The sequence below is a fragment of the Heterocephalus glaber genome, unplaced genomic scaffold (assembly GCF_053883595.1).
Source record: "Heterocephalus glaber isolate CG9 unplaced genomic scaffold, H.glaber_assembly_v1.0 deba00001465, whole genome shotgun sequence".
Classification (NCBI taxonomy): Eukaryota; Metazoa; Chordata; class Mammalia; order Rodentia; family Bathyergidae; genus Heterocephalus; species Heterocephalus glaber.
Window position 1 is genome coordinate 19,516,750 of NW_028258312.1, and position 14,907 is coordinate 19,531,656.

The window sequence follows — 14,907 nt, forward strand, 5'->3', positions numbered from 1 at the left end:
CTCCTAAGTGAAATAAATAGGACACACATGTGTAAATACCAAATAATTTCTTTCGTGTAAGAAACTGAAAGCGTACATAAGGACTAAAAGGTACAATAGATAATGTGAAATAGGGAGAAAAGGTGCAAAGGGGAAGGGAAGTGGGAGGGGTAGGGGAAAGGAAAGAAGGGTATGGAATTAATATGAGAAAATGATAAAATGGAAACAAAGTCATTGTAAATAGGGAGGGCAGGGGAATGTGGCAAAAATAAGAACTAAGAGAGATTATGTAAAGGTGCAAATTTCCAATGATGGATGTCATTATATTGTATACCTAAAATGTACCAATATAATTAAAAAAAAAAGGAACTAGGATTGGACGTCCCATTTGACCCAGCTATTCCCCTGTCAGACATCTTCCCCAAACAGTTAAAAGAATCATAACCCAGCAATATATGTGCACCCATGTGCAGTACAGTTTGTAATAGCTAAAACATGGAAATAGCCCAAGTGCCCATCAACTGGAGACTAAAGAAAATGTGTTTTTTTAATAAAATGGAGTACTACTCAGCCACAAAGAAGGAGAAATTAGAGGCATTTATAGCTAAATGGATGCACATTGAGGTGATACTCTTAAGTGAAATAAATAGGACACACGTGTACATATCGAATAGTTTCTCTGGTATGAGAGAGTGAAAATGTAAATAAGTATCAAAATGTTTAATACATAACATGAAATAGGAAGAAAAGGTCCAAAGGGGAAGGGGAAGTGGGAGGGGTAGGGGAAAGGAAAGAAGGTAATGGAATTAATATGAGAAAATGAAAAAATGGAAACAAAGCCTTTGTAAATAAGGAGGGGTGGAGGGGTTGAAGAGAGGGCAGGGGGATGGGGAAAAAATAAGAATTAAGATATATTATGTAAAGGTACAAATTTCCAATGATGAATGTCATTATATTGTATACCTAAAATGTACCAATAAACTAAATGGAAAAAAAATTAATTAAAAAAAAAAAGAAAACACCTACGGACCAATGGTACACAACAGAGAATCCAGAAACAATCAATGCATTTCTAATCTGATTTTTAACAAAAGCACTATGACAGGGTTGAGACTCCTAGATTAGGTAAGCACACTCCTGGGTGTGTCTGGTGGGTCATGAGCGTGTGACTATGGAGACTATCTTGTTCTCTGGCCCTTTGTCTTACCCCCCCCCCCCCGCCCCCAGCTTCCCAGGCATTATAAAGTGAGCAGCTTTGCTACACCATGTGGTTCTGCCATGATGTTTCCGCCGAGGAACCAATTAACCATGGGCTGAAACTTCTGAAACCATGAGCCAGATATAGTCTTTTAAATTGTGTGTGTCAAGTATTTTTACCCAGCAACAGAAAAGCTGACTAGTTAGTACAGGTGCCAAGAATAAATAGGAAGTGGGCAACCTCTTCAATAAATGGTAATGGAGAAACTGGATATCCACACATAGAAAAATGAAATTAAACCCTCCTTTCACAGCACATACAAAAATTAATTCAAAACCACTGAAGAACTTAACTGTTTTGACATGAATCTGTGAAACTAGGAGAGAAAAACATAAAGAAACTGATTCATAAACTGGCCTGGGCAATAGTTCTTTTGGGTATGACCTTGAAAGAGTAAGCAAGAAAAGCAACAATAGATATGAGATTCCATCAACCTAAAATAGAAAACAATAAAGTGAACAGGCAACATATAGAAGGTGAGGAAGTATCTGCAAACTATACATGTGGTAAATAGTATCTACATTTATAAGGAAATCAAACAACTCTAAGAGCAAGAAAGCAAACATTCCTATTTAAAAATGGGCCATGGACCTGAAAAGACATTTCTTTCTCTTTTTGGAGTACTAGGGATTAAACCTAGGGCATTATGCACAGTAAGTAAACTACCACTGGTCTACATGTCCAACCCATGACACTTAATATACATACAAATGGCTAACAGGTATATTTAAAAATGCTCAATGTCACTAATCATCAGAGAAATGTAAATCAAAATCGCTAGATATCACCTAATACCTGTCAGAACAAGTCTGCTGTGGCTGTGAAGAAAAGAGAGCCCTTGCACGATTATGGTAAATACGGAGAATCTTCAAAATGTTAAAAATAGAGCTACCATGTGACCCAACAATCTCATTACTGAGTGTATAGCCACAGGATATGAAATCACTATATTTAAGACATATCTGCACTCTCATGTTTATTACAGCAGTATTCACAATATCCAAGATGTGGAATCAACTTAAATGTCCATCTACTGATGAAAAGATGAAGAAATCGATAAATACACACAATGGAATACTGTTCAGCTATAAAAATAAGGAATGAAATTCTGTCATTTGTAACAACATCGATAAAACTGGAGAACATTATGTTAAGTGAAATAAGCAAGGAACAGATGGACAAATACTGCATGATTTCAGTTATATGCAGAATATGAAAGAATTGAGCTCATAAGTGCAATGATGGTTGTCAGAAATTTGTGTGGTTAGTGAGGTACAGGATGTGGAGTGGTGGGTAGATACTAGTCAAACAATATATAATTATAGTTAGCCAGGAAGAATACTTTTTAGAGTGTCCCAAAGTAGACAACTATGTAGAGACAGAGAAGTAAGCACCAGGGCCAATATGGTGGGAGATTATTGAGGGGAGGTGAGAAGTGAATAATAAAGGACTACTAATGGTGATGGAGTTTCTCTTTTATGTAATATTATGGTGATGGCTATATAAGTCTGTGATCACACTAAGAACTATTGGATTGTACTCTTTTAAGTGGGTAAATTGTCTATGTGAATTATATCTCAATAAAGATGTTTTTAAAAACCAGGGATACGAATCAATAAAAATGACAGAAAAATTAATGAAATGAAAATAAATAATATTTAAATTTAAATTTCTAACTGTTCTTCAGTAATATAGAAGAATACAATTAATTTTATACAGTGATCTGTTATCTTGTGATCTTGCTAAATTTACTAGTTTGCGCTTGTTTTGTTTTGTGCTTACTGCACTGGTCAGTGTATCAAGTAAAATGCTGAAGAGCAATGGGTCTGAGTGAGCACCTTGCCTTGCTCCCAATCACAAGCTTAAACATATCAAGCTTATGGAAACAGCCCAAGTGCCCATCAACTGGAGACTGCATAAAGAAGATGTGGGGATTTTTTATAAAATGGAGTACTACTCAGCCACAAAGAATGACAAATTAGTGACATTTATAGCTAAATGGATGCACATTGAGGCCATACTCTTAAGCGAAATAAATAGGACAAATGTGTAAATACTGAATAGTTTCTCTGGTGTGAGAAACTGAAAGTGCAAATGAGGATTAAAATGAATAAATGATAATGTGAAATAGGAAGAAAAGGTCCAAGGGGGAAAGGGAAGTGGGAGGGGTAGGGGAAAGGAAAGAAGGGAAAGGAAAAAATATGAGAAAAGGAAAAAAATGGAAACAAAGTCTTTGTAAATAGGGAAGGGTGGAGGGGGTGAAGGGAGGGCAGGGGAAGGGGGAAAAAATAAGAACCAAGGTATATCATGTACAAGTTCCCAATGATAAATGTAAATGTATTGTATACCTAAGCTGTACCATTAAAAGAATTAAAAAAAAAATATCAAGCTCATTTTCACTGATGCTATTATTCAAATTGAGCATACAAAATTCCTGAATGAAATATAAAAATGGATGATACACCATGATGAGGTACAGTTTATCCCAAGAATGCAACTTTGAGTTAACATTTAAAAATCAATGAGTATAATTTACTACATTAATAGAGTAAAAGAGAAAAGTTAATTATCTCAGTAGATATAGGTAAAAACTTTCAAAGCAATTCATTCACAATGGTTTCCAAAAACAAAAAGTACCTAATAATAAATTTAACAAAATATGTGCCAAATTTATACAATGAAAACTATAAAATATTAATGACAAAAACTAAAGAATACTTAGAGATATAAAGTCCACGGATAGGAAGACTCAATATTGCTCATAATGCAATTCTCGCTTAATATGAACACTATAGATAAAATACAATCCCATTGAAAATCCCACCTTGCTTTTTTGTAGACAGATTCTAAAATGTATATGTAAATACAAAGGATCCAGAATCACCAAAATAGTTTTGAAAAAGACAAAGTTGGAGGACTCATAGTAGCTGATTTCAAGATCAAAACAGTGTGTGAAGGTATAAGGCAGATAACTCAATGGAACAAAATAGGGTCCCGAAAGAGACCATACATATAAGATCAACTGATTTTCAACAACAGTGCCAAAGTAACTGCATACTAACTGAACTCTCTTCTACTGCTAAGGAATATAAAATGGTACAACTACTTTGGAAGAATTTGGCATTTTCTTATAATGTTAAATACCCAAGTGCCATCTGAGCTAGCAATTTTATTCCCAGGTATTTCCTAAGAGAAACGAAAACATGACTATGAATACTGTACTTGTATACAAAATTTTAAAAGCAACTTTGTTCATATTAGCAAAAATAAAAAACATTCTAATGCTCATAGTTAAGTAAACAAAGTATGATATATTCACATGGCAGACTACTAAAGAGCAACAGAAAAGAATGAATGATGACACATGCAGCAACATAGAAGAACCTCAAAAATATGGTTCTAGGGAAATGAAGCTATATCAAAGGAGCATATTAAGATCCCATATACATGAACCTCTAAAAATGACAAATCTAATCAACCATGACAAGAAAGAAACCAGTGTTTGCTTGGTATTGATGGTCCAGAATTAAATGTACAGGACACAGTTCTAGAAGCATTACAAGATGACGTAAATGTTACATATCTTGATATAGTGAAGGTAACATGTATGTGTATAAATTTCTCCAAATTCATCAAAATGTTCACTTAAAACGGATGGACTTTACTGTCTTAAGTTACAGTTCAGTAAAGGAGACAATCACCCCCACTCCACCAAAGTATAGTGGCAACATAGTTTTCCTAATATTAACAGTGGAAAAAGGAGGAATCATAAAGACATTAATAATATAAACCTAAATAAAGCCTCTTTAATAATGTAATATTTTATTAGCAAAAATCTAAAAGTGCTTCAAAAATGAAAACAAAAATCTCCCAGCTACTGTTTTCTTTTTCATTTTGCTTGAATTGGCCAAAAGAAATAAAATGGAAACCACAATGGAGAATACCAGTATAACCTAAAGCAACACTACGAAACAGACTGTGTTCTATTAGAGATACTTACACTTAAATGTGCAGAATGACTTATCTAGCAGATCAAAGAATAAATCACCTCAGTTCACTCAGACTAAACGTATAAATGCAAGGAAATACAGAAAGGAATTCGTCCAAGCCAAGACTTTTCTCATTAACTGCTTTAGCTTTTATGAAATTGCATCCTACCTTAAAAGAGAATCACTTCGTTTATCAGCTCTAACAAGGAGGACAACTTTCCACCTGTGGAAGGCACCTGGAGCACCAGTGCGTTTCAGCTCCTCGCGCCATCTTTTAGGTGCAGATTGCATTTGAGGTGAAAAATGGGAGTCTTTTTCAATTTTATATCCCCATTCATAAGTTGTTTCATCAAGCCATCTGCCACTGTTGGCACTGTGAATTATGTAGTCCTTAGTTAGTACCCATTTTCCTAGAAAGTGAATGAAACATCCGTCACAGAAGAATTTTGGTTCCAATAATGATAAGAACAAATATCAAATAAAAGTAGAGCTTTTTCAACACGAGACTCTTACAGTACAATGTTAAAATCACCTTTGAAGTACATTCATTTTTCTCAATTTTTGAGAGGCCTATAATATCAATGAATATTGTACGTAACCTTTCCTATGACAAAGAATTAAAATTCTAAATGTTACTAAATGAAACAAATCTAAACCCTTAAAATGCAAAATAAAAGGTATTCCTTGAATTATTATGACTAACAAATTCACTTTTTTGGGTTAGATTGATATTCTTCCTCCTATACTAAAAACTTTTCCCATAATATGCACAGCATTTGCTACACTTTGTCAAATTTACTGAGGCCAGGGAATTTCTCAGGGTATAGACAATATTCTGTAGTTTCTTTATCTGAGGGTCAATACTCATTTAAACACCAGGAACAGGGTACACTTTCATTTGTGGAGTTAATAACTTACTAGTTGCTCCTTTAAAAAAAAAAACTTAAAAAAAATGTTTTTGGTAATCAGCAGACTGATAATATGGCAAGTTCGTGATAGCACAGAAAGGCACAGGAGTAATAATGGTGACAAAGTGAGAAAAGAAAAGACTGAGTCCTAATTTGTGCTTAGAGAATTTTGTATCTCTGAATAGAGCAAAAAATACATCAAATACTTTCAGAAAAAAACACATTTATATTGAGACCAAGATACTTTTTCTTTAACATGGAAGTATTTTTTTCAAGGGTTGGAGAAAGGCTATTCACTTACCTGCTGCACAAGCTGCTAAAAATTTTTCACTTTTACATAGGCGTTCTGCTATAAGATGTGTACAATTTTTGTATTTCTAGAAGAAAAAATTCACACAAAACTGTCACAAAAAATTTCTTTCATAACACATCTTTTTATTCTTAAAATATCAAGAGAATTTTTCAACTATACCTTGAACACTTTGATAAGTTTCTGTACTTACCTCACTCTTAATAAAAGTGCAATCTAGCTTTAGAAGCAATTTGCCTAGAGCTTCCTTTTCTTCCATCTTAAATCCTGTCATCTGGATGACATGCTTTGGGGCATTATCTTCCATCTAACATACACAGAGAAAAGAATATGTACATATTTTTCACACAGTTGACTTGTATTTCTTAACTACGAGTGCTAAAATAAAAACTAAAACTACTGATCATATATTGAATTACATATGTAAGGCTTAACTGTAAATACCAATGCAAAATTTACTTACATATAATACAAACTAGCTTTCTTAATTATATTGGTACATTTAAGGTATACAATATAATGACATTCATCATTGGAAATTTGCACCTTTACATAATCCATCTTGGTTCTTATTTTTTCCCCTTCCCCTGCCCTCCCTTCAACCATTCTATCCCTCCCTATCCACAAAGACTTTGTTTCCATTTTTTTTTCTCAGATTAATTCTATTCCCTTCTTCCTTTTCCCCTACTCCTCCCATTTCCCCTTCTCTTTTGCACTTTTCTTCCTATTTCATATTTTCTATTATATCTTTTAGTCCTTATTTACACTTTCAGTTTCTCACATAGAGAAACTATTCAGTATTTACACATGTGTGTCCTATTTATGTCACTTAAGAGTATGGCTGCAATGTGCATCCATTTAGCTATAAATGTCTCTAGTTTGTTGTTCTTTATGGCTAATACCCCATTTTATTTAAAAAAAAAACAAAACAAACACGTTTTCTTTATCCAGTCTCCAGTTGATGGGCAATTGGGTTGTTTCCAAGTTTTAGCTATCACAAATTGTGCTGCTATGAACATGGGTGCACATATATCGCTGTGCTATGATTATTTTAATTCTTTGGGGAAGATACCCAGTAGGGGAATACCTGAGTCAAATGGGACTTCCAGTCCTAGTTCTTTGAGGTATCTCCATACTGATTTCCACAGTGGTTGCACCAGTCTATACTCTCACCAGCAGTGGAGCAGGGTTCCTTTTCCCCACAGCCCCACCAGCATTTGTTATTGGCTGATTTCATGATGGCAGCCATTCTTTCTGGGGTGAGGTGGAATCTCAGTGTTGTTTTCATTTGCACTCAGCCACCTCATCTTCGACAAAGGAGCCAAACACCCTCACTGGAGGAAAGACAGCCTCTTAAATAAATGGTGCTGGCAAAATTGGGTTTCAACAGGCCAAAGATTAAAACTAGACCTATATCTCTCACCATGCACTAAACTAAAATCAAAATGGATTAAAGATCTAAATATTAAAACAGAGATGCTGAACTGGTTGGAACAGAGCTTAGGTAGAACTCTTGAAGACACTGGTGTAAGAAAAGATTCTATGAACAAAACCTTAGTTGGCTAGTGAACTAGCACAATCAACAAGTGGGATCTCCTTTTACAAACTAGCTTTAAAAGTTATCTGTTCAAAATTTGACCTTAAAGAGTTTTTTTTTTTTTTGCTTTGAACACTGGAAGTTTGTATTACTACATTACTTGCCGCTAAAACACGCTGATGAGTTATACAATTCAGAAAAAACGCCTGTGTAAATATTAGCATAATGATATTACCTTCATATTTACTGTTTTTTGCTTAGAGCTTTTGAAACAAATTTCTGTGCATAATGAAAATATCGAATTTTACACTGATTTTTAAAGTGTGTGGACAGATATTAAATATGTACAAACCACTGGAGAAGCTGATACACCCCATGATTCCATAGCATTTACATTAAATAATTTGGTACAGTCAGTGCATATCATGATCCTGGATTCTATTCCCAATCTCTATTTCTTAACTTTGCTATATATTCATACATGTTGAATTCATCACTCAGAAGGTCTAAAAAAGCATGGTTTTTATGTAAGTTTATTTTCATAGGGACTTTATATTTAAATGTAGTCCACAAAGCACTTTTTGCAGTGGTATATAGCTCATAGCATTTCTACTTACATTATAATTTTGTTTTTTTACATGAGCTTAGAACTAGATAATATCTTAAGAGAAACTTGTTTCTCTTTACACACAAAGAAAGGGGGATGAAAGAAATCACAGTTGAGAGAATTTCCATTTCTCTAACAATTTTGTACAATACCTGTATTTAACTAATAGCACAGGCAGAGAAGCAGCTGTGACAATTTTCAACATTCAAAGAAGCATGCATTTCTTCCAAAACAATTAGAAGTAAACTTCAGGGGTTGGGTAACACAGTGGTAGGGTATCCTCAGCAGGAAAATGGCCCTAGGTTCAATCTCTAGCACCCAAAAATAAAATAGAAGCAAAGTGAACTTCAAAATACGTGACTATTTAAGCACAGGACTTATAGCTTACAATGGGTAAAGTGAAGAATGTTCTTCATAGATAGTGTATTTCCAAAGACATATTAAAATATATAGGCAGTAGCCATCTAGATCCATGGCTTCCATCTCCGCACTTTCAACTGTGTACAGAAAAGATTGGGGAAAAAAAGAAAACCGCATTTGTACTAAATATGTACACTTCTTTGTCTTACACATCTGTAATCCCAGTACTCAGGGAGACTGAAGCAGGAGGATCTCAAATTTGAGCCCAATTTGGGCAACTTAGTGACTTAGTGAGATCGTGTCTCAAAATAAAAAAACAAAAAGGTCTGGGGATGCAGCTCAGTGCGAAGGCCCTGGGTTTAATCTTCAGCATTGCAAAACACAAACAAAAAACTCTACATACTGTTTATGTTGTACTTAGTATTTTAAGGCATTTAAATGTGACTCAAAGCACACAGGAGGATGTGACTAGGTTATATGTAAACACTACATTTTATGTAAGGAACTTGAGAGTCCATAGATTTTAGGACCTAAGGGAGACCTGGAACCAAACCCCCACAGATACTGAGGGACAACTGTACACACCTACATTAAATACGTATGTACACCCATGAATATGTTTAAAGGGTGAAATTTTAGGGTGAGATGTGAAAGAAAGTTTCACAATAAAACATCTAAACCACTCAGGGCTAGGAGGAAATCTTCATTCCTAAGGGGAATTTCAATAGAGGTGAAGCACTCTTGGTTTCCCTCTACCGCACCTCCGTCTTGGAGATGACACTAGATGTGCTAGATAAACAAATGCTCTTTGCTCAGCCTATCCGCAAACAAAGTGCGTATTAATGCTCTTCGTCACATCTTTTGGAAGAGGTGCTGGTAGCTGCCCTGTACTATCTAGGTCGCTAGATCAAGCCAAAGGTTACATATTAAGAAGCACACTGGAGCCACACATCAAAATCATCTTCCAACCAACTTCTATTCCATGAAAAGGCTGATATTTTGGTCTCAATTGGCTCCAAAAGGGAGAAAATGGGGTAATATCATTAACCTGCCAAAATCTTTAAACTCAAATATGGAAACATAAAAGATCTTTAAGGATAAGACTCTTCCATGAAATAAATGCTTTTTAAAAAGCTACAAGGATTTGGTCTGTTTGGTACAAAATTATACAGTGTACATAGCGGGCTTGTTGTTTTATTAAAAAAAGAATTATATCTGTGAAATACTACTAGCAAATAAAGTATAAGCAGCTTCATGAATAATGAACTTTTATTACATTAATCAATATTTTTAATCATTTACATGGCTTACATAACAAATTGAGTGAAAATACCCATTAATTTAGACTGGCAATACATAAAAACTTGACAAAGAATATGCTCTATTTAAAGAAATAATATGTCAGATTCAGAACACATAAAGTCACAGGGATTACATAGCATGTCCATAACAAGGGGAAAATCCTACTTTCATTAATTCTACAGAATTATTTAAGTGAATCCTTGAGAAAATGGTAAGTCCTTTTGGAAATACCGAACAAGTGAAATTCAATACATCTGTGAATACCATCATGGTATTAACTAGTAATTGTTTTTATAGTTCTCAAAGGCCACTGTTATTGGAGGAAACAGTTTTAGACACAGTGTACACCTCTCCTACTACTTGTATTTTATTTATGTATGTTAGAGTTTGGAAAGCTACTTAGCAGGCTGTATCAGGAAATGCTGCCAAAGAAGGAAGTCTGAGTGGCTTTAAAAATTTAAAATTTTGCCTGTCTGGCTAAAATGATGTAGTAAACACTGTTAGACAATCAAAATATAAAGAAAGCAATAAAAAAATGCTGTGTCACTATCAACAAATTTAACTTGAAGTTTGTCCTCTTTTATGCTTCCTGAGAATCAAATATATATTATATAGAAATACACAGAAAATCTATCATATTCTTTTCAGATCAAGTTAACAAAAGCTATTTTAGAAGGTGAACACTTATTATTAACAAAGTAACATTTTACCATGTTTTTGGAGACAGGATCTTGATATTATAGGGTGGATTTGAACTCACTATGTAGCCCAGGCTGGGCTCAAACTTGTAGTGATCTTCCTGCCTCAGCCTCTTGGGTGTTGGAATTATAGGGATGTGTCACCATATCTGGGTAATTATTTTGATTTGATGTATAAATTATTTGAATTTAGTGGAGTCAGTATATAAAGCAGTTTTCAACTTATATCATATTATCTTTATAATGGAAGTTATCATGGAAGTAATCCCCTCTGTAATTTATCTCAATGCAAGACACCACAATAAAACGGAAAATAGGACCAACCTTGTACAAAAGCTGAAACCAGGAAAGGCTTAAAACAGTTTCTTTTCTTTGGTAATGCTTAAATATGAAACTGAAACTAATGCAGAGGAAAGGGAAATAAGAAACACAACTCAAAACAACAGGATGCCCGATTCAAATTTAATATAAACATGGGTAAGTTTTAAAACAAATCAGAATACAGGACATTTATTCAGAGTTTATCAGGAAAAAATGGGCAATGGTTTAACCTTTCACAGAACTGTGCATTCCGCTGTTGGCACAAAATAGCAGCTTTTTGAAGAACAAATTCTATTAAACTAATCTAATAGCATTCTATAATAAAATTAGCTACTTGATGCAACAGTTTATGAGTAGCAATATTTTTTAATATCACATCATACGATAAACCAATGACCCAGATTACAAATCTAACCCTTATAGTTATATGGGAAAAGTGTAAGTCTATGTAGGAATAGACACAGACATGTATGTACATGGATAGGTTTATTTATATTTATAAAATTACTAGTTTGATAGTTGTTCCTGACCCTGCAGGTTAAGAACATAATAAACAATAGCTTGACATGTCAGTGAACTCAAAGACAACAGTATAAAGATCTCCTTATTATATGTCAATAACCTGGACAATTAAAAATTCTGAAAAGTTGTATGTAGGTTCTAGGGTATGCAGGAGAAAGCCAACTTCTAGAAATTTTCTAATACAAACAGGAAGGTGAATATACCAGGATGTAACTGTACCAGTGGTACGTGTAAGAACAAGAACTTTCTAGACCACATCTGGGGGATGAAGATCTCTGAACCAACCACACAGACAATACTATCCTAACACAGTTTAAAGGGGGAAGAAAAAGAGAAAGCATCTATTTTTGACTGTGAAATGTTTTCATCATTTGTCAAAAAAGGAAAGTTTCTATACAATATTCCTAGAATGCACTATATTAATATTTTAAAAATGTATAACTTTTTAAAATGTACTTACCTTAGACTATATAACACACATAACTAAGGAGACAGTGACTGTGAACAGACCTGGCATTTACGCAGAGCAAGCAACTGTCTCTGTGGTGTGGACTTTCCCAAAATACTCTCCATGTGGGCCTGTCCCTGATGCCTGACATTCCTTTGCAGCTGGTGCCAGTCAGAAATGCAAATAAATTGATAGCCCACACTATCATAATTATAGACATTTTATTACACACTTCTCTTCAAGGTCTCTGAATTCTTATAATACATAGCCAGAACATGTTTCAAGAATATGACAACATAGTTAGAATACGTTGAAAGGGGACTTAGGGAAAGTAGAGGACAGAATACAGATAAGGATGTAAACGTCTTGGTTGGGAGGCAGGAAAAAAGGACAGAGCATAACAGTTGGGTGAAAGAGGAAAGTGCTGCAGAAGAGCAGCAAGGAGGCCCAAAGATGTCTTGGTAGGCAAAGATGGATAAATCTTTCCTATTCTGCATTCTTTTATTCCAGAGCTACATAAAAAGAATTTTGAAGCTAAATGTGGTAGAGTGTATAACTATGATCTCAGCACTCTGGGAGACTGGCTGAGGCAGGAGGACCCTGAGTTAAGAGCTAGCTTGGACTACAGAACAAGCCCCTGTCTCAAAAAAACAAAACAAACAAACAAAGGGAACTTCGAAAACATAAGGTTTATTTTTATCTTTAAATCCGCTCCCCCTTGGGGGGTACTGGGGATTGAACCAGGGCCCTTCACACCGAGCTACACCTCTAGCCCTTTTTATTTTATTTTTGACACAGGGTCTTGCTAAGTTGCCACACTGCCTGCACTGAGCAAGAACATGGGATTCTCTTGCCTCAGCCTCTCTTGCGTGCTGAGATTACAGGCATGTCCCACCACGCCTGGCTGTCCTTCAATTTCAATTAATATATACTTATTACAAAAAAACTGATAATACTATGAAGTAGAGAAAGATTCAAATCATCCCTAATATCCTTCACCTTGTAACAGCACTGGTAACATGTAGGGGCAGGGTTGACTTTCAAGTTTCATAGGTGAGCAAAAAAAATTATATATATATAAATACATACAACAAAATATATATTATTGTAGTTCTGTAATAATTTTTATGGAAAATTATACCATGATCATTTTCCCATGCCACTTAATATTCTTCATGGTTTACAGCAACACAATGAAAACTGGGTGATCTCTCAATTTTTATTTTTTTTCAGGGGGAGGGGTTTTTTGAGACAGGGTCTTACTATGTAGTTCAAGCTGGCCTTGTACTCACTATGTAGCCCAGAATGGCTTCTAACTCATGGAATCCTCCTGCTCCAGCCTACCGAGTGCTGGGATTATAGGTGTAGGCCACCACACTACACTTTCATTTTCATTATTATAGTAGACAATTCTAATTTTAAACCTGCTCCAGCAAATTAAGGAAAATCACTTGAAACTCCCCTCTTCTGTACAAGCATGTACCAGTCTTTGAATGAAATCAATAGTTTCATTGAATTCAAGGGCCTAAAAGATTTTCATAATTCATCCACAACATTTAAATGGAAAAGTAAACAAACACATGCTAAAATCAAAAAGGTCTCAGTGTTAGGCCTGTTTAACAGCACTGCAATATAGTACTGCAAAAGGTAGAAACATGTCATAGAGCTCCTAATGGATGAGTAGTTTGATTTTGAATGCTATACCTTCAGCTAGATTTTAGGAATTCTGGCTCCTTTTGGCCTAGGAGTCAAATTGGCCCTTCGCCTTATTTCACTCAGGTGGTCTTTGGAATTTGTTTAAAAAAAGATGCAGTGTCTACTTCCCCATTCTTTACAGACACCAAATAAATACATTAATTATTGGGCAGAGGTCTCCAGTGATAAGGCTTGAGAGACTGTCTTAGCTGGAGACCACTGAGAGGAGCAGTCCTCAGTCCCCTCAGTGGTAAAGTCAGGGAGGAAATGGAGGACAAGGAGAAGTGACTGGGTAGGGAGGAAATGAGAGGCTGAGGGAACACACGGGTTTAATCCTATCTCTCCCATACTGTACAGGAAACAGGCTGGCCTGAGCAATAAAGAGGGTTTTCTTTCTTTTTTTTTTGTTTTGAGACAGGGTCTTACTTTGTAGTTCAGTCTGGCCTTAAACTAGCGGCGATCCTCCTGCCTCAGCCTCGTAAGTGCTGGGATTACAGGTATGTGCCACCATGCCCAGCTGTGTCTTAAGGAAGCAAACTGGACAGGAAATAGCAGGTTTAGGGGAAAAGAGTGGATGAATAGATACTGTATTAGTCACCAAATGTCTTTTGGTGTTCTAGGAAATTTGGATCACTTAATAGAACACAGGCTTGTTAAATTCTTAGAAGTTGGATTTAATTTTTATTGAGGACCCACTGTAGTCTACACACTTCACATACCATATATTAGTTCATTTCCCTCTTCATAACATAAATGCTATTTATTCTTATACAAATGACCATAGTGGGAAATATGAAGATTAAGAAACTAACTAAAGGATATATAACTAGTAAAACGGTGAAAGCGAAATTCAAAGATAAGCCTGTTTCTGCAAAAATGATACGCCTTTTCTACAATACCAATACTGACTTAAATTTCAGGATTTAGTCTAATACGTTTAACCATATTATAGCTGTCAAAGGAATCTATTTTC

At 35.1% G+C, this 14,907-nt stretch overlaps 1 protein-coding gene across 2 annotated transcripts in view; it reads right to left on the reverse strand.

Annotated features, from left to right (window-relative positions):
* The window catches only part of Slf1 (SMC5/6 complex localization factor 1), a 67,009-nt gene that overhangs the window by 50,005 nt on the left and 2,097 nt on the right, over positions 1-14,907 (reverse strand). For both annotated transcript variants that reach the window (XM_013071108.3, XM_087180722.1), the window contains exons 2-4: positions 6,638-6,751; positions 6,436-6,511; positions 5,396-5,636 (exon numbers count right to left, since the gene is read on the reverse strand). In XM_013071108.3, the coding sequence (XP_012926562.1) occupies positions 5,396-5,636; positions 6,436-6,511; positions 6,638-6,751 (431 nt within the window). The remainder of the gene's footprint in view (positions 1-5,395; positions 5,637-6,435; positions 6,512-6,637; positions 6,752-14,907) is intronic.